The sequence below is a fragment of the Lithobates pipiens genome, unplaced genomic scaffold, assembly GCF_037356315.1.
Source record: "Lithobates pipiens isolate NorthernLeopardFrog02 unplaced genomic scaffold, aLitPip1_a1.2 Scaffold_1, whole genome shotgun sequence".
NCBI classification, from domain to species: Eukaryota; Metazoa; Chordata; class Amphibia; order Anura; family Ranidae; genus Lithobates; species Lithobates pipiens.
In genome coordinates this window covers 120,050,825-120,077,279 of record NW_027507685.1, presented here as the reverse complement: position 1 = coordinate 120,077,279, position 26,455 = coordinate 120,050,825, and the positions used below count along the sequence as shown (strand labels likewise).

Sequence of the window (26,455 nt, the reverse complement as noted above, 5' to 3'; positions counted from 1 at the left end):
AACACGATATAGGGATAATATCACAAGAACACTGGAGGAGAATACTGGAGGCATCCCCCTTGGTATCCGTTGCTCCGTCACAGAAAATTTTGCAGTTAATGCTGCTAAACAGAGCATATTCTACTCCTAAACAGTTATTTAACCACTTGCCGCCCGCCCTATTACAAATTGACGGTGGCAAAGTGGTTTCATAATCCTGATCGGCCGTCATATGACGTCCTCAGGATTATGAGCCGCTGCGCGCCCCCGGGGGCGTGCATCGCGGCGATCATTGTTGCGGGGTGTCAGTCTGACACCCTGCAACTACGATCTCGGTAAAGAGTCTCCGACGGAGACTCTTTACCACGTGATCAGCCGTGTCCAATCACGGCTGATCACAGTGTAAATAGGAAGAGCCGGTGATCGGCTTTTCCTCACTCGCGTCTGTCAGACGCGAGTAGAGGAGAGCCGATCGGCTGCTCCTCTGACAGGGGGGGCCTGTGCTGATCGATTATCAGCACAGCCCCCCCGAGGATGCCCACACTGGACCACCAGGGATGCCACCAGACCACCAGGGATGCCCAGGATAAGGTATGCCACCCTAGACCACCAGGGATTCCAGTCAGTGCCACAATGGATGCCAATCAGTGCCCATAATGGATGCCAATCAGTGCCCACAATGGGCATTACTGATTGGCATGCATTATTGTTTGGCACTGATTGGCATCCATTAGTACAGTATATTATAATACAATGCCGCCTATCAGTTCCCATCCGTGCTGCCTATCAGTGCCCATCCATGCCCACCTGTGCCGCCTACCCATGCCCACCTGTGCCGCCTACCCATGCCCAACTGTGCCGCCTACCCATGCCCACCTGTGCCGCCTACCCATGCCCATCCATGCCAGCTATCAGTGCCAATTTGTGCCACCTATCAGTGCCCATCCGTGTCGCCCATCCGTGTCGCCCATCAGTGCCACCCATCAGTGCCACCTATCAGTGCCACATTTCAGTGTCCATCAATGCCACCTTATCAGTGCAACTTCATTGGTGCCACCTCATCGGTGCCCATCAGTGCCGCCTTATCATTGCCCATCAGTGTATCCCCATCAGTGCCCATCAGTGAAGGAGAAAATTGACTTATTTACAAAGTTTTGAAACTCAAACAAAAAAAAAACATTTTTTTTTTCAAAATTTTCGGTATTTTTTTATTTGTTTAGCAAAAAATAAAAACCGCAGAGGTGATCAAATACCACCAAAAGAAAGCTCTATTTGTGGGGAAAAAAATTATAAAAATTTAATTTGGGTACAGTATAGCATGACCACGCAATTGTCATTCAAAGTGCGACAGCGCTGAAAGCTTAAAATTGGTCTGGGCAGGAAGGTGTTTAAGTGCCCGGTATTGAAGTGGTTAAGTTTGGTAAGAGAGTGGATGATTGTTGCCCGAGATGTAGGGGTTCGGGGGACCTACTACATATGATGTGGAAATGCCCCAAATTATTTCGCTATTGGGATGGAGTGATTAATATCTTGCAAGAAACGTTTGACATTAGGTCGAAAAAAGAAGCAATGGTTTGTCTATTGGGCTATAGGCAGGAGCAAGGGGAAAATATGAGTACAACGGTAGCCATCTGGAGAAGTTTATTTCAAGCTAGGAAATTGATAGCAATAAGATGGAAATCGAGGGTGCCCCCTACAGTTAAAAACTGGATTGATGCTATGAATGAAACCCTCCCCAAAGAGAGAGTGGCTTATGTAAGAATCATTTATTAGAATGTGGAAGCCCTGGTCAAAGGGAAAGCATGGTGGTCCATTGTAGAAATGAGGTGGAATAATTGTTGGTAGATAAAAGAGGGTGGAGAGGAGGATTTTCCCCTCTGTGTTCCGCTTGTTTAGTCAAATGATGGGGTGGGTTATATTGCCTTGGGAAGAATATTAGCTGCTGGTATGAAGGCTCTGGTAAGCCACTCTCTTTGTTTTTAATATTTTGTTCTTCTCTTGGGTTAGTTATACAGGATGCTTTGTATTTTGTAAAAGATATGTTATTTAACAAATTTGTACGTTATTATTGTAAATCTATAAAAAAAAAAAGAAGAATCCTTTCCCATTGCAATTCCTATATGTCCCCAACGTCCTTCTCCCATTTCCTCCTATAGGGCCTTATCTGCAGCCCTTTCCGGTTTCCTTTGTGGCTACTTGGATATATTTTAGATATTAGGCCCTTCCGTGTATTAGCCTTAATAATCTTCTGTAAAACAGGTATACTACTCAATTCTATCGTTCTCCCTTTAAACTGTTCTGTCAAGGCATGCCTCACCTGTAAATACTTAAAAAAACGACTGCTTAGGGAGTGCAAATTGGTCTCGCAGGTCTTGAAAAGATCTCTGTTTTCCCTCATGATACATCTGTGAAAGATACTTTAAATCTCGTCTTTCCCATTCTCTAGTTGGGCCCAATTTCTGCACCTCACCCAGCTTATTATTATCCCACAAGGGGGAGTACTCAGAGAATCCTCATTAGCCCTGAATTTTCTTTCCCACTTCCCAAACTTTTGCCATCAACTCAAGGACTGGGGGCCCCCTCAGGAATGTCCCCGCCTCCAATACTTCGATCAAAGATTTATGTGTCAATTTACAAGAGTCTTCATACCACACCCTTCGCTCCCTTTCTCCCATCCCCCCCATATGTTGTAGCTGAGCCGCCAGGAAGTAGCTAAAAAAACGTGGAAGGGCTACCCCTCTCTCGTTATTTTGGAGTTGCAGTGTACTAAGGTCAATGCGCGATGGCCCTCCCCTCCAAATTAGTTCCCTCAAAATACTGTCAACCTTGTGAAACCATACTTTATAAATCCATATTGGAGAATTTATGTAGAAGGTAAAGAAGTTGTGGCAGCAGAATCCTTTTTATTAGGCTACAATAATAGTGGTAGTTTTTCCCAAGTTTTATTTTTAACTTTACATTTTTTAACAATGGAACAAGGTTGTTAACTATGAATTGTTATGCGTCTATAGAAATATTTATATCCAAATACTTTATTTGATTGACTATTTGTAGTCTACATCTTGTGGTAAAGGCTTATCTAATTGGTCAATGGGCAACAGGGAAGATTTCTCCCAATTGATCCTCAAACCTGAGAAGTGTCCAAAGGACTTGATTTTACGCATGGTCTCCCTCAGTGAATTCTTTGTGTCACTAAGCAATAGTAAGAGATCATTGGCAAATAGTATTACTTTTTCTTCCTCCTGCCCTCGCTTAAATCCTTTTATCTCCGGGGAAGATCTAAGAGACAATGCCAAAGGCTCAATAGCGAGGGCAAAGAGGAGGGGGGACAGAGGGCACCCCTGTCTCGTTCCCCTTAGTAAACGAAACTTAGCGGAATATTCATTAGTCACTTTCACTCTCGCTCCAGGAGACCCATATAATAACTTCACCCAATTGACAAAGGTTGGACCTGATGGGTTTACTTCCTCTTTGATTCCCTGCAAAGGTAAAGGATAATGGACTACTATGCATCACATAGTAGTCCATTATGTGTTACTTACCTGACACAGGAGCCAGCGAAGTCACCGCTGTCCCCTTGTGTACGGATCCTCCATCTTCTCGGTGGGTCTCGCTGCTCCGGCGCTGTCATTCGGCGAAGCCGCGATGATGTCACTCCTGGGCCACTGGCGGAATATCTCCGTTGACAGTGGCACGCTCAGTACGCCTGCGCACCGATGTCTACAGCGCATGCGCCGTAGACAGCGGTGCCTGTGTTTTGGCAAATATCTCCTAAACCGTATAGGTTTAGGAGATATTTCTTGGACCTACAGGTAAGCCTTAATCTAGGCTTACCTGTAGGTCAAAGTGGTTTGTAAGGGCTTACAACCACTTTAAATTCTCTCAGAATTCTCCAGAGATACTTCCATTCGAGGGTATCAAAGGCCTTGGCGGCATCCAAAGAGAGAGTGGCCCTATGGCCATCCTCATCCGTTGGGATTTGAAGGTTCAAAAACAGTTGTCTGATATTATTACTGGTAGACCTCCCGGGAATAAACCCTGATTGGTCAGGGTGAACCAACCTCTCTATGTTTTCATTTAATCTAGCCGACAAGACCTTTGATAAGACCTTAATATCTGAAATAGGGAAATAGGTCTATATGAGGAAGGGTTAAGTGGATCTTTATTCTCTTTAGGGATAACAATTATAGTAGACTCCATCATGGATGGGGGAAGCCCTCCCTTCACCGCCTAGGCGTTAAACACCTTTAGCAGTTCGGGGAGGAGCACCTCACCATAGTGTCGGTAGATTTAGATAGGGAGACCGTCCGGGCCTGGGGACTTCGAGCCTGCCATCTCCTGGATGGTCCGCTGTAACTCCCTGAGGGTGACCGTACTATCCAGAGCAGCCCTGTCCTCCGAGAGACAGGGGGCCCCCAAATTATGAAAAAACGTATTAATTTCTACCTCATTATCATCCTGATTGGACCGATAAAGAGCCTCGTAATATACTTTCAATTTATCCACTATCTCCGATGTATATGAGGATGTCCTACCCTCGCTGATAGTGATCATCGGTAAAACTGACGATGGTGCGCTAGATCTGGCTAAATGGGCCAACATCCTGCCTACACTTTCCCCCTCCCCAAAAGCTATTTGCTTCTGGAAAATTTGTTTATTCTCCGCTTTTGTCTAGTACTATTAAATGGTAAGTCTGTTGTGCCTCCATCCAGACCCTGAGATTCCCAGGTGTCGGATCACTTATATATTGCTCCTCTGGAAGTACGACCCTACCTGCTGCCATTTCCTCCCTTTCCCTTGAGTGTTTTTTGATTTTTGAGATTTGCTGGATCAAGAGACCACGGAGGAAGGCCTTAGTTGTATCCCACACTACCCCCTGGGGGGCTGAACCCGTATTCAAATCTATACATTCTTTTAAGGCCCTTAATACCTCTTGGGGTTCACCCATGAGTTCCAACCAAGCAGGACTAATTTTCCATTCCCTATAGTTACTACATACCCCAACCTCCAGTGAAGCTATAAATGGGGAGTGGTCCGAAAGCCCTCTTGGCATATATCTAAGATTGTTTATCATAGGGATAATCTTATCATTGCCAAGCATCATATCGATCCTCGACAATGTAGAATATGTACTGGAAAAGGAAGAATAACACACAGATCTTGGATTTCTTAATCGCCAATGTCCTTTAGACCCATCTCACCCATAAACCGGGGTAGTCGACCTTCCGTTATCCCTCTCTGATGGCTCCCTTGTGGGAGCCTATCTAGTGATTGGTCAACAACCGCGTTAAAATCTCCCGCTACCAAGACAGGGACTCCTGACTTGTCCAGCACAAACTCCAGTAGGTCAAACAGAATCTCTCTGTGTCAAGGGGGGGGGGGGGGATATACAAAAATTGTTATATTTTCTAACTTACAATATAAAAAGATATACCGCCCCGTCGTCAATCTTACTTTGAATACAGTTAAACGTACTCCCTAATCTAATAAAAATACTCATTCCTCTAGAGAAAGACTTGAATAGAACTGCTGAGGAAATTCTCCCCATCCCAGATGAGGGATGGACACCTTAGTAAAATGGGTCTCCTGTCTCCTGTAAGCATAAGATTGTGACCCCATAAATTTCTGCCATTGACAATACTGCAGCTTTTTTCCCTAAGTCTGTTCCAAGAACAAATACATTTTTTTTATTAACCAGTGTTTCTCTATTCATAGCAGTTCTAACTTTCAATTAGTTCTGTAACTTTTGTGTGCTGTACCTTTTACTCATTAGTGCATCTTTGTTCCTTTTCCTGCTAATACCATTCCTTTAGTGACCAAACATAGATTGTGAAAATATTTATTATATTGAGTGTCAAACTTACGATCCTCCGCACCATACATACATAATATACCCTACTTCCTTTGCAAACATACCCTAATCGTTACATCCTCCTCCAACCATAACTCTATCTCTCATTGCCTCTCTCATTGCCTCACTCGGCTTACCCGGGAGCCTTCTATTGTGACCTACCCATACACACCATATTTGAAATATTGCCTTTGTGACTATATTTACTATACTACCCGCCCCCTCCCTACCCCCAAAAAATCAAAAACAAATACCATCCCCCACCCCCAAAAAGGAAAGAAAAACAAAAAAAAAAACACATAATCGAAGAGAACACCTTGCTGCTTCACCCCCCCAAACAGGGGGTACCACGCCTTTTGCTCTCCTCCTTCCATACTCCTCACTCCCACCCGTACCCCCCCTAGCGAGGGGAGAGGGACACGGCAAACCGAGAGGGGAAAAAAACTTTGCCTGCCATCTCTCCCTCAGACCAACCCCCCCCCCCCCTTGATATAACACAACACATATTAATTTGGCATGACCCCAAGAAAGCCCCAATTAGGGCAATGCCGCAATCCCACTCTTCTAGTGTCTCTCATTATGGGTTGACAACCACGCCTCCACCCCCTCTGGGGTATTAAAAAATATAGTTCCTTCATAAGAAGTTAGTCTTAATTTTGCTGGATATAGTAGCGCATATGAAAAATTTGCTTGGCGTAGCCTTCGTTTTACTTCCCCGAATTTAGCTGTCTTCCTCTGGAGGTCTGGTGAATAGTCTGGGTGAATAGACACCCTGATACCATTATACAACAGGTTACCCAATTCCCTTGCTTTCCGCGTTATAGTCTTTGTCCTTATAACTCAATAATTTTACCATAAGGGGTCTTGGAGAAGCTCCAGAATGGGAAGGCCGAGCAGGGACCCTATGAGCTCTCTCTATTGCAAAAAGTGGTGAGAACGATTCCTGCCCAAATACCTCGCATAACCATTTTTCCAAAAAGACAACAGGGTTGGATCTCTTGCAATGTCCTGGGAGACCTAGTATGCAAACGTTTTTTTTTCTCATCCTATTCTCCATTTCATCCATTTTATTTACTTGTTTGGCCAGTTCTTTAATAACGCTCATCTCACGTTTAAGGGGGGCTAAGTCATCCTCCACCACACTCACTCAACCTCCAAAGCTGTAGTCCTCTCCTGTATTTTTTGTAAGTCATGTCTGACAAACAAAAGATCTTCTTGAATAGTTTTCAATTGGTTGTTCATTTCAACTAAGGAAGTTCTACAGGAATTAATCACCTCGAATACCTCAAGAGTAGGGTCTAGGTTTTCTGCACCAAGTCCCGCCACTAATCCCAAGGCCCCTTCCGCTAGTTGGCCCTGGGACCTCCCCACAGGATCACCTACTTCCCCCTGCAAAGGTTGATGACTTGACTTTTCCTACCCCCTACTGCCCCAGACTGTCTGTGATGATGGGCCTGTTGATTTTGTGAGGTAGATTTAGGAGATATCTGACCCGGTGCCTGACCTGGAGTGTTAACAAATTTCTCAAGCTTTGCTGCTGCTTGGCTTGCCTGACTAGTATTTGTGGTGCGTTGCGACGTCATAGTTTTGACACAACGAGGTTCCAGATACAGAGTATAGAACTAATTACAGTCTTTGCATTGGTTGACCACCCCTAATAGGGGAAGTATTAATATGTAAATAGGCTCTAATGCTCAAAAATTCTTAGGCACAGCAAAAAAAAAAGGGACGGGAAAAGTTCACATAGCAATTCAAGTGGCAACAAAAACCATTAGACCCACTTTCCCTTCTGAAATGACCCGACCTAACAAGCACAGTTCATGTCACTTCTACTTTCTCATATAATGTAAGAGAAAAAAAAAGAAAGAGAGAAAAGCAAGCAAAAAAAAAACGTTCTGGGTACTTCTCACCACTCCAGGTGCTGCATTTAGGGGGTTACTGTACTTGACTTCAAGCGTTAGGCATCCTATGTTGTATTGCTTTTCAGATGTTTATCCGGGCACACAGGCGTCCTGTGTTATGCTGCTTTTCAATAGTATCCAGACACACAGGAATACTTGCATCCCCTCTGACGCTGAGGCTTGTTAATTTGGAAGGGGAACCCTCTCATGGTTCCCCCTCTAATTGGCCCCCCCCTCTAATTTGCTACCTCACCCCCGGCCGGTGTCTGATCCTCTGGTCCTCGTCCCTCATCCTCCACTCGCGGTATGCTACATTCACCGGGCGCAATGCCTGTGTCCCACCAGCTCTCTCGCAGCCCCGTCTGTATCACCGCTCCCCCTGCTCACACAACGAGACCGCTAAGCGAGCGGTCAGGCGGCCTTATGGTCATCATCAGTTCACTGGGAGTGGGGAGGGAGGTGAGAGGACGCCAAACTCACTCCTCACTCACTCTCACCAACCCCCTGCATCCGGTCACGCTCCGCCACCTAGCTCCGACACTTAGTCCTTTTTCCAAGATTTATTTGTGATAAACAAAAAGTTCTGCAATAGACGAATAGAGAGTTAAGGGGAGTTCAGGTACCTGTTAAGTGTGGGTTAGAGGTATTTTCTTGATCCAAAGGACAAACAGCTTCCACAGACTGGATCCAGCAATCACCGGATAGGCCTCTCTCACTGACCTAGCAGCCGGTGGGATGCTCAAACTAAGTCTCTGCCACAGACTTGTCAATTTAAATGAACTTCTCGACAAATATTAAAGAACTGTCACACAGTACCAGTTTCTTCAGCCGACCCGGCGATACTGTATGGTTAGTGACCCAGGTTGTGTCCTCCAACTGAGTCTCCAGGCTCCTCCAGAGACACCAGCCTCATTGCTCGGTTCTCTCCTGGAAAAATCCTCCCCTGGATCCTCCAGTCACTTAGTTTCTCCCTGCGGGCAAGACAGCACAGGACCACCCCTGGGTCAGTAGACCCCAAGACTTTTGGGCAACTTTCAGTTGCAAAGCCTCGGGCCAGCCGGCCCTGAGGCACAGGAACAGGCAGTACACACCCCAGGCCAGGAGTGCCATGAGGTCGGGACAGCGAACCCCAGAAAAGAACCCCTCAAAATGGCGTCAGTACCTTAAATACCCCCACCCAGAATGCACAGCGGGTGAACCACTCCCACTGGGCTATTTCCGAGTAAAAGTGGTATTCAATGCATCCAGCCTGTTGCCTATCCAACACTTACCGGTGTTGACAGCGACACCCAAGGCCAAGTGGAAACTAGCACAACCCAGCTGAACTGGTACAGAAACCAGAACTTTGAAATAATTAGCCTGAGCCAAACTGCAGCTTCAGACAACTTAAATTTGAAAAAAAACAATAGCGTCTGCTCATTAGGAGCAGGGCGCTACATATATAATATGCATTATGCAGGATTAAACATTATGCATCCTGGATCTCACAAGGCATATAAATGATAAATGCATGTAAGTGAACAAAGTGTGTAAAATGTGAATATTACTTTGAGCATTAGGCTGTGTTTATACCTCTGCATTTATCCTACTGTTTGCTGATGAGTAAATGCCATTTCATTAGGTTTTACATGTACTTTAAGCTGTATTTTACTTCTAGCTCTTCTTCTAGATGCAACACATTTAATATGTTACTGTAATTTTCATTTAGTAGTTTGATCTTTTCATTAACAGCCTGGCAGGAATGGATCGCAAGCTTCAGGAAATCCAGTCATGGCAGCAGCTGGATCAGAGTAAGGTCATCAGCCAGATCCTTCAGGAGGTATGCGTAGAATGTCCTTTTAGAGTGTACCTGTCTCCTCTATAGGCCTGAGCCTGAATTCAATATGGCAATTTTCTTCGGAGCTAGTGAAAACAAACTAAAATATTTTTGTTGGGCTGGGATTCAGGCTATACTTGCCCAAGTATATAATAAAGAGATCCATTTTAAAGTGTAGCAATGTTTGAAAAACATATGAAACGTCTACCCGTTTGCTGGTAACGTCATCAAGGCATGAGGCTTTATGTCTTGATCATTCACTGGCAAACTGATAGGATGAAACTTTTTAAGTATAAATTAATCCCCCTAATATGGCTCTATTTGTTTATTTTGTGGACAAGCGCTGTTTAAAGGGTCTTTCCTCTAAACCGTTATTTGGGTTATGGGTAGATGCTGCGAGGCTGCGTTATCCACTGCATTCTTGTATCCTTTGAAAACGACAGCAGCAAAATCTCTGCCAAACATCCTGAATGGTTGTAAGACAGTGGGTTTAAATGCCCCATTTTACCCACCAGCTAAAATATAATATCTTGATCATACAGTACAGACACAGGACCTTTTCACACTTTTTGATGTGCTTATCCATACACGGTGAGTTAAGGGTGTGTACCTTCAGGCGATTGGACACTGGAAAAACTTTAAAGAACATACCCCTTGGGTGCCTTCCCTCTAACTCTGTCCCACTCTGAGTCCTCAGTTTTGTGCTAGTGTCTGAAGGTGATTATTTTCTCTTTTTATTTTATCTTTGACTTCTTCAATCAACCCCTCACTGTCTTCTAATACCAACATAGAAGCAGTGTATCCATATGGGAACCACTTCAGTAAAACCTTGGAAGCTGTACCTGGACCCCTCGCTATAGGGATGGCCTGTAATATTGCCTCAGACATTGGATCCTGCATGGGCGCACATCTTTTCATTTGTTGCTGCGCATTGAGTTTGCCGCAGGGTGCTATACAAGTCCAGGGTCGTGTTCCATGATTATAACGGGTGAAGCCTGGACTTTGTATATAGTCCAGTGTTGTGGACAGGTACAACAGATGAATGTATTCACCTCGCAGTGTAAACTTTTCAAACTAGGTGCTTAAACTCAACCACAGAGCTTAGTCTCAAGTGGATGAGCAGGTGTTACATCACAACACTACTCAAACATTTTACTGCCACTTCTGCCTAGAGCCCTTATAATTTACTAAGGTGCTTCCTTTCACCACGAGAATTTGTTACAGGATGGTCCACACCTGGGTTAATGCATACTCCTTATGGACACATTTACCCTATACTCCCCACACGCAGGAGAATACCTTCACTTAAAGTGCTTTTTAATATAAATCATACCATCCCCTCTGTAATAAAACAATAAGTGTCCCTATGCTTGTGTTCTATCAAAAATATGCTGATCTGTCCCTATATCATAGCGGCTCCCAGCGATCACTTGACTCCTCGGCTCTCCTCTACCCAGCTGACAGCTCCAGTGGGCGGGGCTGAGCACTCTCGCTGATGTCAACCAGGGAAGAGAGGTGAGAGAGAGCCGAGGAGTCATGTGATCACCGGGAGCCGCTGTGATATAGGTACAGATTGCCATATTTTTTATATAACACGGGCACAGGGACACTTATTGTTCTATATCAGAGAAGAGGGGATGATTTTATATTAGATATGAGAGCAGCAGGAGCTGAGGGGGTGGACACTGACACGGAGCAGACAGGCAGGGAGGGGGGGAGGGAGAGGACCGAGAAGGACAGAGCTGCGGATGATGGAGGCACGTAAGCTAACCATGCTGTCAGGGCACAGCAGCCATGATATACCATGGTCAATTTACAGTGGGGAGGATATAGCCGGGCAGGATCAGCCAGGTTTTTTTTTTTGTTGATATATGGGGCCAAATGACACAGCGCATGCTTTAAGGGAACAGGATCTGTTTTTTCTTTTTCTTTTTTTTGGGGGGGTTAACAAATGCTTTAAGGAATTTGGGGATGAGAACCACAATAGGGATGTTGCAATAAGGGCCAGTCAGATTACATCATGGGATCTTCATTACAAAATGTTAAAATACTCCATCGCAATTGTGATTAAAAAGGCAACGTTGCCTAAACAGCACACTCACACACCACACATGCATGCATGCATAATGTCTAGAAAAATTACAAAACCAGCTAACATTCACTGCCAAGGAGGGAGTAGACTTCTGTAAATAGTAAGTTGTCTGTATGTGACAAATAGGTAAACATTAAATCTCCCCAGTGTGCACAGGTAGCACTGAATCCTGGTATGGATTTCAACCAATTAGCTCTTACCCTCGCTTGTAGCTTTGATGAAGTCCAGGTGAGTGGGAGTCAATGCAAAATTGCAAGTTAACATTCACTCTACCAAAGGCCTGCACAACACTCAACCTCAGAGTGACTCTGTTTCTCTTGCACTGAAGCAAGAGTTGCAATTTTAGGCACGCAATAAGCAGCCTATTTGACTAAAGCAGAATTCTCTGCATCTATGTCACATTTCCACTAACAGATTACAGCCTTAATACAGCCATCTTTGTCCAGGGCCAAAACACCACACCTCTTCTACTCACGTTTCTCCACCTGAGTGGGATTCTGATATGCTGGTCCCAGAAGATGCACACACAGAAGGGAATGCAGATGATATTGAGGCAGTGTTGGAAGAAGTTGCAGAAGATTTTTCTTCCTCAGATTGTCAACATGCTTGCTAACATTTAAAAGCGTTTGCAAGAGCCCTAGCATTGTGCAGCCTGACTCTTCTCCATCTTGCCATGCCCCTTTGGGTACAAAAGAGATCTGCAAAAACCTTTACAATATTTTATCATATTAAATAATACAATAACAGAAAGAATGTGCAGTGTTTGATGCTTGGATCACTCCAGTTTTCTCACTCCTCTCCCTAAATCTCAGTTGAACTTGGCTCCAGTGGAAAAAAATTTTTGCAAGGAATGAGCTATTTATGTGGTTGATCCTGCAATCTCTGTCATAACGAAACATCTCAATGTTTAAAATGTCAAACATTTCATAAGACAAATTTCCAGAGCTATCCCAGAAGTTTACCAAGCCTTGCCCAAAGCCTTAACAGTGAAAGGGCACCTTCACTTCTAAGATTTGGTGGGACATCTGTTGCATTTTTGCCTCTCTCTGAGTCACAAACATCTGTAGACCTGTGGGTTATATTGGCAGTTTTAAAGGGGTTCAAAATGTAGATCAAAATGCAACCCTCTTACTGCTTTATTCTTTTAGATCAACCAAAAATTGCAGACAAAAGTTAGATTTGCACAGTGCCCTGAACCTTCTCTTGTCCCAGGGGGTTGTTGTGTCAGTACCACCACAAGACACTTCAAAGCTATTATACAAACCTGTTTATGGTACCAAAGCCCAACAAAGGTATTCATCATATTTTGGACCTAAAATCCCTCAAAAAATTCCTTAATTTCCAAAACTTTGCATGGAATCTGCAAGGTCAGTAATTGCTTCTCTGAGGGAGAATACATGGCATCTGTGTACATCCAATGTGCCTATTTGCATGTTCCCATTTACCCACCTCATCAGCACTTTCTGCACATCACAGTGGCAGACAATCACTTCTAGTTTGTCACACTGCCCTTTTGGCTTATCCTCTATAACCCATCGATCGCAATCTACCAGTAAATCCTGGGCAGGTGACTGGTAGAGCATGCCCTTGGCTTGTTGACCTGTCCTCTGCAGAACCTCAAACACAGTGGGGTCCTTATATGAAGCAGTGGGAGAGAGCAGACAGCCACATCAGCTGATACAGCTTCTTTAATTCCATCTGTGATCCTCAACAAAGTGATATCAACTGTGAATGTGAATAGGGCAGCTCTGCAAATGCCCTGCAACCTTGTGCAGTACAATGACTACGGGATTAAACAGACAAGAAGGAGGCATTGCATCACCTTCTCACAACCTGCTTCAACTCCCTGGACCCTGCACTAGCATGCTTGCAGAATGGCCCTATTTACTTGAATAGGCTGTGATCAGTGGGCGGTAGTGCCCGCCCAAAGTGACCGAGTATAATTCCTGCTGCTTCCTTGGCTGCGGCCTCTGCAGCTAAAGGGGGTAGGGGACTGGGGGAGGTAAAACTGAAGTTCAACCGCTGGGTTTTACCACCACACCAGCCTCACATGTGAATGAGCCCTTATTCACTAGTGTAGCAAGCACTGCTTCTCCCTGAAAAGCTATCGGAGCATGTTACATAGGCGGCGAGGAGGCAATATGTATAATTGCATGCAATTGTGGCACGGTAGTATGGCAATTGTAGGTTTAAAACAGGTGATGAGGAAGTGACGTGGAAAAACACTGTGCTCGTTGATCTTTGAATCCTTCCATGTTGCTCAGGTAGATCTCCACCTTTCTAAGGTTGCCCACCCCTGCTCTATACCCAGAGTGTTCACAAAGGTCTTAGCACCACCTCTGCTTGCCCTTCTCAGAACTCGGGGTATCCAAGTCACAGGTTATCTACCTTCTTCTAAAGTATTCGTCTCCCTTCTAGCAATCAGAAAATGTCCACAAGACAAGTCAGATGCTCTAGGTCTTTTGCTGAATAATCAATTTCAACAACTCTGCTCTTCAGTCTACCCTTTGCTTGGGATAATTGTATCTGGTCCTGGACACATCCCAATCAAAAGTATCTCTCCCAGAAAAGAAAGTTCTTTCTCTAAAAGCACATGCTCAAGAATTGAGATCCAAGAGACATCCCACAACAAAATTCTTAAGAATTCTAGCCTCCTTCAAGGCAGTTCCATTCAACCAAGGTCCCCATCAACATCTTGTAGCTCAGAGCAGTGTGGGTGACTCTGCAGCACTGGACCTTGCTTCTGGGACACTAAATCAGTGAGGACTGAGGACTCCTGGACTGCGGTAGGCTTAAAGGGATGATGCCCCGGAGGGTGTGTCCTCTAAAGCCTTGCCAGTTACCTGAAGGTACATGTCTGTAACCCAAGGTGTATAAATAACTCTGCCTGTGTCCTATACTGTACTATAAGATATAGAATTTACAGGTAAGTCAAAAAAAAAATAAAGAAATTTAAATCCCAAGCTTAAGTTTGATGCCTACACAACCTTTAATGGTGTATAATGCTCTTTATTTAACTGCTTCCTTTCCAGTCAGAAATACAGAAAGTGGCCTTTGAGGCATTGCAGCTGAAGAAAGATTTAATGCATCGGCAGATACGGGAACAGGTGGGTGTGATCTGAGAGGGACTAATCAAGAAGGAATGGAAATTGTTCGTGAGAGACTGACTAACCTTAGTTCCACACCCAAAGTAGCTCACCAACATCCTCCCAATTAAATTTTTGTGTAATGGGTATTCTTTAATCACTTCACTGCTGCTTGTTGCCATATATTATGGCAGAGCAAAGAATGATAATGAATGGTAACCCATGGCAGCTACATCTCACCTTTCATCAGATTAGAGTAGCTGGGAAATCATTGTTCATTGGTGGCGATAAGACATCACCTTTTACCCTTTTACAAACTTGAAATGGGGCTTCTGCATAAAAGTGGATTTCTGTTTTTTAAGAAAACCTGCATTTAGAGAAACAGAGTTTGCCATTGAGGGTCACCTACTGAAAATGCTAGTTGTCTCTGGTTTACGAAATATCTGAGTTGCTGACCTGGAATAAGCACGCATAAAGTGAAGTCATTACTTCTGATTTTGATTAGTATTCCAGATTAGTGAGTCAGACAGTACTGAAGTTAATGTCTCAGCATGATGGAACTAGTATGTTCACAAGTAGAGGTCAATGATGGCAGTCTCCATACTTCCTCAGTATGGATTTCCTTTTTAGAGTACTGTTTTTGCTTGGTGCAATTTCCACTCTTGTGTCTAAATAGAAAGCTCCTCCATACTCACATTTGCCAACCTCTCAGCATGTTATTCGGCCTCCCTCTTGACCTGCCTGGCTGTTGCTTTTTACTTTTTTTTGCTGCCATATTTCTCTAGGAGACACCTCATATGTAGCATAGAGAACATCAAGAGTGAGAAACCGTCGTATAAGCATTTAGCCAATGTAAAGTGTTCCTAAACCCTGGACCCTGTATTCACTATATCAGTTCTCCCACAGTACACAGAACATGGAAATGCAATTATTTTAGTAAATATAAACGGCTAAATACCTTTTCTCCTCAACAGTATACTGTATAGCAGTCTTGTAACTTCGATCAGTGTCTGGGTAAAGCTTGTGGGAGGAGTTTTCTTTCTGCTCTGACTGTCCTATGATGCTGCACAACCCCTCACTTCCTGTCTGGACAGTGTTGATTGGCCCTGTGCTGATCACATGCACCCTCACAAAAAATAAAGCAATACACACCAAACTGCCTCCAAGGCTCTGTTCTATCCGCAGATGGATTGGGGACAGTAAAATAAGGGGAGGATCAGAGGAGACGGATCAAACAGCCTTTTTACACAATGCTTTACTGAATATACAGACTGATTTTACTGTTGTGGGTTTAGTAACGCTTTGAGTCATTGCTACTCCTCCGGTCTTGCTTTATCCAGTACTTTTACCAATGCCTCCATCCAGAACATTATCATTTTTATAGAGTTATCTTATTCCATAAAAGCGGCCTCTTCACAATAAAAGTTATTTACTGAAAGTTTTTCAGATCTTGAACACACCTCATTGGGAAAACTTTAATGTAAGGAATGGAACACTTGCTTTTTTTGGGAGAAAATGCTGCTTAAAGTCCACCTTTTGCCCAAAAAAAAAACGCAAATAATAATTGCGGAAAAAAAGTATGTTTTTTTTATTTCTATGCAAATTACCCTACAAAGCATTGCAACTGCAAACCCTGGATTGTGTGCGTGTGATGCCAGGCTCCTAAAGACTCTTCCTCAAGCTCCTGGTTCATACGAAGATATGGGCTTTCAGTTAGAGAGCTGAAGGCATGTCAATAAATTATATGTGTGGTGAGCACCGTACTTTTGTTAATTGATGACTGCAACTCTGCCTGCTGCAATGGCAGATATAATTTGTAGTTTATTAATTCACAGATCTCTGTGACTGAACAACATGGCTATGAGCCCTGCACAGCTGCAATAAATTCAGGACCCAGCAGCTGCTGCCAGGGAGAAGAGTCTGCTGATAGTACAATGTCTAAGACCTCATAGCTCTTCAGTCCTTTACACAATTTTTAGTTGCCAATCCTGACTTGTATGGCACGTGCACCTCTGTGGTTTCATGGAATTTTTATGAAATGCATATTTTTTTACTGGATTCTTAAGTTTTAAGTGCAATCATGAGTCAATCCCATTCTTAAAGTGGAACTCTACTCCAAACTGTTTTACATATTGAGAAGGGTTAGAACCAATGTCAGGTTTTTAGCTGTCTGTGTCCTCACTGGGAAGATTTACTCTCACTTCCTATTCCGGTAACCACCCGGGAGTTGCTGTCAACGGAACTTCCTGTTCTCTGAAATGCATTGCACAAATATTTCTATGAAAAATTCTTCAGGGGCTGATCAGTATCACTGGCCTCCCTGGTAAACACTTAATAGAATGCAGTATGGAGAATGCACTGTAGAGAAGGAGGTGGTAAATACAACTTACAGCAGTACCTGTGGTCACCAGGACAGAAAGCATGTGCAATTCTCCCCAATAGGACATAGGCTGTAAAGAACACCTGACAGAGAATCCAACCCACTCTCAGTCTTTTCAGAATTTTTTTTTTTTTATGATTTGTTTTTTTCTACGTAAAACTTATTTCAAATCACTTGTAAAATACAGTAACATAATAATTTCACATTTGGCAGTTTATTGGTAGCCTGCCTTATTAATATATGTGATTTTGTTTTTTGCGTACAATGTAGATCCAATGCATGTACTGCATTTCCTTTTAATACAGCAAAAAACAATCCTTTTGGCTGCCGCAGATGTCTCTCCCTTGTCCCCTCGGCTTTGCTACGGCAGCTTAGATAGCTTATAAGAGTGAGATTTTATTTATCCAATCCCTCCTGTTTCATCTTCTGTCTAGATATTATTAATAGAAGCTGAGTTATTGCATCTGACTCAGCTGGAGGTAAAGAGGCAAGACTTGGACACAGAGGCACTTCAGGTATGTGGTTACCTCCCGTCGTCCCTCCCGAAACGGAAAACCTGCAGGTTTCCTGTGTTTGTCTTGTTAAAGCCATTTGTTGATTGGTGGTGGGATTTTTAGATTGCCCACGTATTATGCTAGTCTATTAACTGGGCCATGATGTCAGCAAATAATTGAGCAGGCAATGGGATGATAGGCAGGCTTCCCAAGTGATAATGTCTGCAGAGATGTTATAGGTCTTTGAAGGTTCTTTATTATCAGAGCGTATTTCCAGGAAGTCTCATTAACGTCTGCTGGGGAGCTGTTTGAATTCTGAGCCCTTACCTGGCACCAGTCTTGCTAACATGAGCCATTTGTTAGTCAGCCCATACATGAATACATTTTTTTTTTCGTTCACCCAGCGGGTTAAACAAAAAAAAAATAATACTGACTTGACTCCCCCATCCACACACTTGTGGGTATCCTCCCTACTTTACTGAGCTAATGTAGGCTTACAGTGGAGAGACTTCCCCGCCATCAGAATACAGTGATCAGCACTGCTGGTTATATCCAGAAGCGCTGATGCAACGACAAAAATCAGACAGGGCGGTTGTACAGAATCTACCGATTGACTAATGTACTATCACCCTGCCCATACATGAATCGAAATTTAGCCAATCTCTGCCAAAGTTCAGTTCCGTATCAATGGCAGTATCTTCTCTCTTAGCACAGTTGGTTTCAGAGTTGGGCATAGACATCAAAAAGCCATGGGCTCTCCAGTTTATGTTAATCAGCTGAGGGTTGTAAGTCAATGAAAAGACCACCTTTAGAATCAGTAGACAGAAATTATGGATGTTCTAGATGACCGCTATAATCACTAATCATCTGCTTTAGTTAGTTTTTAGGTAAAGTACTGGTTCAGTGCACAAATTGGCTGCCATGCTTGTACACGTGACAGTGAAATACATTTTGTTTCATTGGATGAATGAGGAACCAGTGGAATCAATACAATTAACCATCATAGCTCAAATATCTTCTAAATACTCATGTTTGCACAAACCATCTGTTCAGGAATATTCATCCACTAATAAATTAAATGTTTTTTTGTTTTTTTTGTTTTGCTTCGTCATCAGTCTGTCCACATGTTTTGTCTTGAGTGTCTGTCGTTATTTGTGTCTTATGCATGCTCCTGTTCTGGAGAGTGACGTGTGAATAGGAGCATACATGATTGCATGATTGTTTTTGGGGAACTATAACCAAGATTATTTAATTTTACATTTTATTTTTTATTTTTATCTGGTGTGAGAATCCCGCCTATCATTTGTTATGCACCAGTGATCTTGCTGAGAATGCAGCCTATCTATTCCATAGAGTCTGGTTACATCACTGAGAAAGCAAGCTATACATTCACTAGAGACTGATTGCATTACTAAGAAATGCAGCCTATCAATTCAATAGAGACTCATGAAATCACTGAGAATGTTGCCTATACATTTGCTATGGACCGGTGATATCCCTGGGAATGAAGCCTATCCATTCACTAGAGACTGTTGATCTTGCTTAGAATTAACCTCTACAAGTAATAGATATCCGTGACATTACTGAATATGCACCCTATTCATTCACTATAGAGACTGGTGACATCACTGATAAGGCAACCTATCTATTCATTAGAGACCAGTGACATCAGAGAGTGCAACTTATCCATTCATTAGCGACTAGTGATATTACGGAACATGCAACCTATCAATTCATTAGAGACCAGTGACATCACTGTGAATGCAACCTACCCATTCATTGGAGACCAGTGACATCACTGAGAATGCAACCTATCCATTCATTGGAGACCAGTGACATCACTGAGAATGCAACCTATCCATTTTTTAGAGACCAGTGACCTCACTGGGAATGCAACCTATTAATAATGTTATGTTTTTTTCTGTAAAAATGTTGATGTCCTTCTGTCCAGTGAATTTGTTTTGCTGAATTTATGTCTTGTTATTTAAACCTTAGACATGTCTTGTGTCTGTGTTTTAATGTTCTGTCTTGTTTTAATGTTCTGTCATGTTTTGTTAAAATTCAACTTCTATAGCTGTAACAGAAGGTTTGTGAAATGTGTTAACGTTCTGCATCCATTGGTGGTCTCATCCATTCCTGTGGCTTGTGTGCAATTTTGTTCGAAACAAATCTTAAATACTGAGAGTATTTGATTTAAGGGATGTTCCACGTAAGATTACAAATCAAATTTAGGATTTTATAGACACTTTGCATGTGCAGTTGCACTCATTTTTCCCTAGAGCTTAGTAAATGTGGTGAAGCTTAACGTTGAATCTTAACTTTGTAAAGAATACCTCGTCAGGCTCAAGGAAAATAACAAAAAAGATAGCATTTTTGCTTACACATGATTGGATGATGGAAATCAACAGAGCGTCATCACTTCCACTAAGCTCTGGGGAAAATGAATGAAACTGCAGTCTATTTGCCTTTAGTAAATGAACCCCAGAGTATCTCACCCACACACTCTTGTCTGTACCTGAAATACAGGCTGTTATTTTTTTTAAATATGGGCTGTAGTATCAGGTTTCACCCACAGGGGGCACGCTAGGTAAAATCAGATTTCAACTCTTAGTTGCTGGGGGGAAAAAATGTGTGGGGGACATAGACTACCTACATTTGTGCATGTCTACACAGGTCATCCTTTAATATTAACCTCTGGTTGACTACAAAGCCGGATCTCCGTTCCTTTTTATACTATAAAGAGTTAAAACATTTTATATGCCTTTACACCTATTCTAAGCCACAAAACTCAAGGATAGCCCCTTTTATCAGCTCTGTTAATATTGCACACATACAATAATATCCATTGTGTTTTAAGAAAGTAAAGGATTATTTCATTGCTATTTTTTATTTTTATTTGTTGCACCATTATTTCCAGTCCAGCAAGAAATATCCAGGCTTTGCTTATCCCTTTCCATAGATCATACCCTTCCATTGCCACCATTGTATTTGCTGTTGGCAAGAAATTAGAGATTTTTGTATGAAAGGTTTAGTAATAGAAGGTGTTCCGGCTACCTCAGTTGCTAGAGGAAACACGAACACTTGCTTATTTAAAACTCTTTTCATACACAAGGGTCATTATCTGTGTTGTCATTTCTGTGTTGGGAGCCCATTTGTCTTAAAGAAACCAATTCATCCCCCTTAGATTGTCCTAACCTTGGACACCTATCATGACTGTTTCATACTAGCTGACAATGTTCTCATTAACTTAGGAGGTCATCTCAGAGCAGCGGAAAGCCTTAAGTGAACTCTTGCAGCAGTTGCTGAAGGACAAGAAACAGAGGGAAGAAGAGTTGTTGGCTGTGCTGGTGAGTACAAAGAGGATCTTCTTCACAAGTCAATTAGTGACAATTATGTTGTCCTTTTTTTGATTCCCTGAGGCCCTGGCCAGTATAAAAAAACTCTTCTGTCTTATTTGTACAGTACAGGACACGGCACTTGTGCTTATAGACCATGAGTTATATGCAGGCTACCTTCAGGTGATTAAACATTGGCAAAAAGCTTGCTAGGGCCACCCCTGGTTCACACTGGTATAACTCTGTCCACTCTGAGACTCTTGTTTTGTTGCTAGCATCCTTAGGTGTAGATGTGGCCTCCTCTGGAGATGTATTTTTCTTTTTAAACCATTAAAAAAAATTCTCTGATGCTTCTATCAAGATCTGGCTACTTTTTACACTAGGATATCTAGCAGTTTCCAGATTTGTGTGTACCTTGCGTAACCCCCCAGGACTCCATGATGTGGGACTGGCCTGTAAAGTTTGCTTGGGGCACTGGATCCTGCATTAGATGCTCAACTTGGCTCAAAGTGCAACATTTTAGTTAGCCGGGGCGCTTTATAGGTTTAGGACCATGCTCCATTTCTATGGTTCTCAGACCTTAAAGACCCCTTTGGGGTTTACCCACTCTGACAGGTGAAGCCTGGACATTAATAGGTCCAGTGTTGTGGATAGGTAAGACAGGGTTTCCCTGTGTGTTGGCACAGATTTCTGGCTTTTAACATCACAATCCACAGTGTGTAACACGCTATGCAGTTTTACAGGGAAATTATTTGGGAGTTATTCACTTTAATGTGGTATCCCCTGCCTTATTTTCTTTAACGTTTCTTGATGTGAGCAATTTAAATTGGGTGTTTTTCTCCTCCTATCGAGACATGGTCTCAGAAGCATGAGAAAGCTGTATCACACCTCCTGTCTGACGCATACCCACCTTTTCTGGCAATAACACTGACATTACTGCACTACTATATCAATCTTCTACAGAGTCACAGGAACATGGTCAGCGCATGGGTTATAGCGGCTTATGTATCTGCACATACAAACTACAAACATTCTGCACCCCATTCTGTGGGTGCTCCACTGGAGATCCCCTCACTTAGTACTGGCAGATCACAGGCGCTAGGGAGCTGGGACAAATGAGCTCAATAATATGAATTCTGCAGACAGCTTACAAAAAACCGGAAACACTGCCCGAATGTCCCTTGTCCTGGAGCAATGTCCTTTTTTGACACTTCTCCCCTAATCTGAATCTATCTCCTTCTTGGCCATGCACCATGTGGCCTTCCTAACAGCAGATATTTTAAGTATACAGTACAGGACCCGTAGTCAATGATCAAGGGTTATATACTGCTGCCTTCAGTTTATTGGCAGTTTCTCCACCATTTATTTTCATTGTTTCTTCAACACTTCGACTGACACTTCCATCAAGATCCAATTGTCTTTTGCCATTAGCAGTTTCCAGATTGGCTGCTCTGGGTGTACATCTTGTGAACTTCACCTGCAACAACAGGGCCAAGTCGGTCTGTAATGCTTACTTCGGGCACTGGATCTTGCATTCGGTGCTCACCTTAGCAATTTGTGCAACAAGTATAGCTAACCACAGGATACTACATATCAAGGCCTGTGGTTCATTCCTAAGGCACCCAAACCCTGAAGACCCTTTCTGTGGTATGCCCATCGTAATGGCAGAAGTTTGGTCCCCTCCAGGAACCTGCAGCGTAGATAAAATAAGGCATTGTTTCTCTGTCATTGGGATTTTTTGTACTGTTTTTTTTTTTTTGCACGTGGGGACTTATTACACTTAGTATGTTATCCCCATCTGTAAATGTGTCTACTATGTTGGCAGTAGGTTAAATTTACCTTGTTGCACTTTGGCAGATTTTCCCACGCAACATTGCTACTTGGGTAGTGACGTAGTTACAAATGCTTTCTGGCTGATGCACTTCTGATCTCTATTTCTACCAAGAATGCAAGTATGTCTGCTCCTCCTAGACAGGCAAATATCCTCTCACTCTGCATCCATTTTGTGAGTAACCCCACAGGGAATCTCCTCACTTAACAATAGCAGAGACAAGATGCAGAGAAGCTAAGCAAAAAGGGCCTAATAACACTTATGCTACAGATAGGAGCGCAGAAAACCAGCTAAATATTAAGGGCAATAGTTGTTCCCCTGCACTGAAGCAAGGTCCTATATTGACACACCTCCCTTCATCTAAAGCCAGCCATACATGGATTGAAATTTGACCAGTTCAGCAGGGACTGGAAGAATTGTGATCTGTGCTTGGGCAAAGTGGTTATACAGAAGTCAATCTAACTGTCAACTCCTGTACAGCCACCCTGTTGGGTTTTTACTTGATCAATCAGTGTTTTCTGCTGGTGGGGAAATCCCCATACCTCCTCAGGAAGGATTCCCCCATCTATCGCCAATGTGTAGGGGGGGGGCGGGGGGGGGGAAATCAGATGATTTTTTTTTTCCATTATCCCTGTTTGAATGAAAGAAAATGACAAATGTATGGGATACTTATTTTTAGCTCCCTCACAGGCATACAACAGATGGCCTATCTGAATAAGGCAGATTTTACTGCAACTATGTCTGATTTCTTTGGGCAGATTTCTGACCTTCTGGAGCCTTTGGTCTCCATGGCCCAAAAGCACTCTTCTGCCTCTCCACCACCTTATTCAGGAGTATGACCCTGGTCCACCTAACCTCTTTGAGGAAGATATTGAAAAAGTTGAGATGGATGCAGAAGATCCTGGATAGGATATTTCACCTTCTGCATTCTATGAGACACATGCTAAACCTTCATGTCATATGCTCTTTATTGTGAGCTCACTTATTGATGTGGTGCATACTGGCCTTTGTCTATGGCATTGGAATCACAAATGGAATCAAACTCATATGGGTACTTTTGTTCATTGCAAGCATCTTGTTGCGGATGTTTCTTCCTTTATGGATTTTGTTAATACATGCTTTGAAACCCTATTGAAGACATCCCTTGCTCTCGCTGGTCATGCCTTACGGGTGGCCATTGCTACTATGTTCATTTGGCAGACTACTGCTAACTGGACTAGCCAAATAAATAGAGAACATGATTCTATGTTTGAGGATCCTGTTCCCCTAGGCCTAGAACAATTGGAACTCTGCCTTTGGTGCTGCTATTTTATTGTTGATGCCCTGGAGATTATACTTCGCTAGGTCTCTAGGATGATCTTCCTCTCTATGCACAAGTGTGGAATTTTGTGGTTAAAGGCTTGGCCTGTTGAGCCTGCATGTAAAAAAATTTTTTTACTCAAGTCTTTTAATGGTGAATATTTGTTTTGGTGAGTTCCTTGATACATTTATGAAAGAAGTCAACGGGGGAAGAAATACCTCTACACTAAAAAAAAAACAACGTAAATCTACTACTACATCTACAGCAGGGGTCCTTCTGGGTCTTCCAGGCATCCTCCTCTAAGGTAAGGTGGGTCCTTCCTTTCGTCACGAGTCTTGGACCCTAGAACTCTCCAAGCCTATCCAGAAGCCCTCTTCACAATGAAGGGACGCCCTCACTTTCTGGAGGGTGGGGCTGTCTGTTGGCATTCATGCCAGACTGGATCAGAGATGTCCTAGACCTTTGTGTCCAATCTGTCACTTCCAGGGGAAGCAAAGTAGAATTTCTATTCACATCCTTTCTCAATTCCTACTCTCCAATCTGCCAGCTTCACCTCAAAGGCAGGCAGACCTGGGATGTTGGCTTTCCAGCTCAGTCCTAAAATACAGTTCCTCTTCTTTCTCTGGAAGGTGGTACAAATGGACACTCACTTGTCAGGCTGGGACTCGATCTATATTTCTATACCTGTCCAGGGAACCTGGTCCCCACAGGAACCCACACTCCCCATCAGTATTCTAGATCTGAGAGCCAGAAGACCGCCTCTCCTACACTGGACCCCTCTACTACACATCACCCAGCAATGGTGCAGTTGGACAAGGCCACAGATGTGGCCTGCATAAATTATCATGAGGGAACCAGAAGCCAGGCAGCCCTAAAAGAAGCAAGCTTGATTCTCTCCTGAGCAGAGGAACCATCTTTCTTGGCCATCTACACACAGGGAGTGGAGAATTATCAAGCAGAGTTCTTGATGTGGTGGTATTATAACAGCAGCCTGGTGCGCACTGTACCACGTAAATGGCTCTCGCACACTATTACCTAAGAGCAGTTCAGTGCAGCAGTAAAGACTTCCACTGCTACCACTGCATTATACGAGGAATGACTCATAATGCCATCAGACTAGCCAGAGGACCCTTGGAAAAACAGGTCTGTATCCATTTTTAGTGGAGGAGGGAGGGCTGGGGTAGGAGGACATGAGAAAGCTAGACTTGTGCTTTTTAATGTTTTGTGTGACTTTCCCATTCTGAAATCTGTTTATGCCTTCACTTAGCTGGAGATGGATGCAAAGAGTGAAGCCAAGCAAGAGAACTACTGGTTGATTCAATATCAGCGGTTATTGAACCAGAAGCCTCTGTCCCTCAGACTCCAGGTAGGTTGTCTTTTTATACCCATTGCATCTTTTTCAGTGAGCTTTGAAACTAAATCTGAGTATATATGCACTGAAAATCATCCAGTTCAGCAGGAACCAGACTACTTTTGATATGTGTACCGCTGTCTGTTCAACAGAAGCCTGCTCATCCTGGAAAAATCTGCATTCGATCAACTCATACAGCCAATGACTGCAGTGTTGATCTGTATATTCTGGTTGGGAGTGGGGGACGGAGTCCATGCTGTCAGTATACAGTAGCACAGCAGGAGAGATCCCCGCATCAGCATCACTTGTGTTGATATGGGGATCTGTGATATTTTTTTTTTTTTCTGCCAGTTGAACAAAAAAAAAAAAAGGAAAGCGTATACCCTGCTCTAGAGTCTTGTGGTTGTTTTACAGGAGGAAGGACTTGAAGAGGAATTGGTGAATCTTCTGAGAGACCTTTCTGCAGAGAAGTATCTTCCTATATTTGCCCATCATCGTTTCTCCTTGGAAATGTTGGAGAAGATGGTTCCTGCTGATCTTAAGAAGGTAAAGCACATTTCAGCCCACGTACACACGGTCGGAGATTTTGCCAACCAAATCCGTCGAATGTTGCCCATTGGATTTAGTCCAACGGATTGTGTCCGAAACTGCATACACACGGTCGGGCCAAGTTGGCGAAAAATCCGATCTTTCAGAACGTGATGACGTAATTTCGTTACGATGGGACTACATTCAGGCTAGTAGGCAATAGCTTTGATGTAGGAATTTGATCTGAGCATGCGTGGCACTTGGTCCGATCAAAATGCTCTACACATGATCGGATTAGGTCCGTCCGGCCCAGTTGGTCTGGAAATATTTCCAACATGTTGGAAAATTGGGTCGGACGGAGATTCGGACAGAATCAGTCCGATGCATACCACACACAGTTGGATTATCTGACGACGCGGATCCGATAAGACTCATTCCGACAGATTCTCCGACCGTGTGTACAAGGGCTAAGACAACACAAATTCTATCTGACATCTATCTTGATAAGGAA

The 26,455-nt window shown here is 43.3% G+C and overlaps 1 protein-coding gene across 3 annotated transcripts in view; it reads left to right on the top strand.

The window, feature by feature from the left end:
* Positions 1-26,455, top strand: part of LRSAM1 (leucine rich repeat and sterile alpha motif containing 1) — a 144,836-nt gene that overhangs the window by 99,211 nt on the left and 19,170 nt on the right. For 2 of the 3 annotated variants that reach the window (XM_077475161.1, XM_077475157.1), the window contains exons 17-22: positions 9,463-9,550; positions 14,672-14,746; positions 17,540-17,620; positions 20,851-20,946; positions 25,333-25,431; positions 25,831-25,962. In XM_077475161.1, the coding sequence (XP_077331287.1) occupies positions 9,463-9,550; positions 14,672-14,746; positions 17,540-17,620; positions 20,851-20,946; positions 25,333-25,431; positions 25,831-25,962 (571 nt within the window). The remainder of the gene's footprint in view (positions 1-9,462; positions 9,551-14,671; positions 14,747-17,539; positions 17,621-20,850; positions 20,947-25,332; positions 25,432-25,830; positions 25,963-26,455) is intronic. The other variant, XM_077475170.1, reaches the window with a different exon arrangement.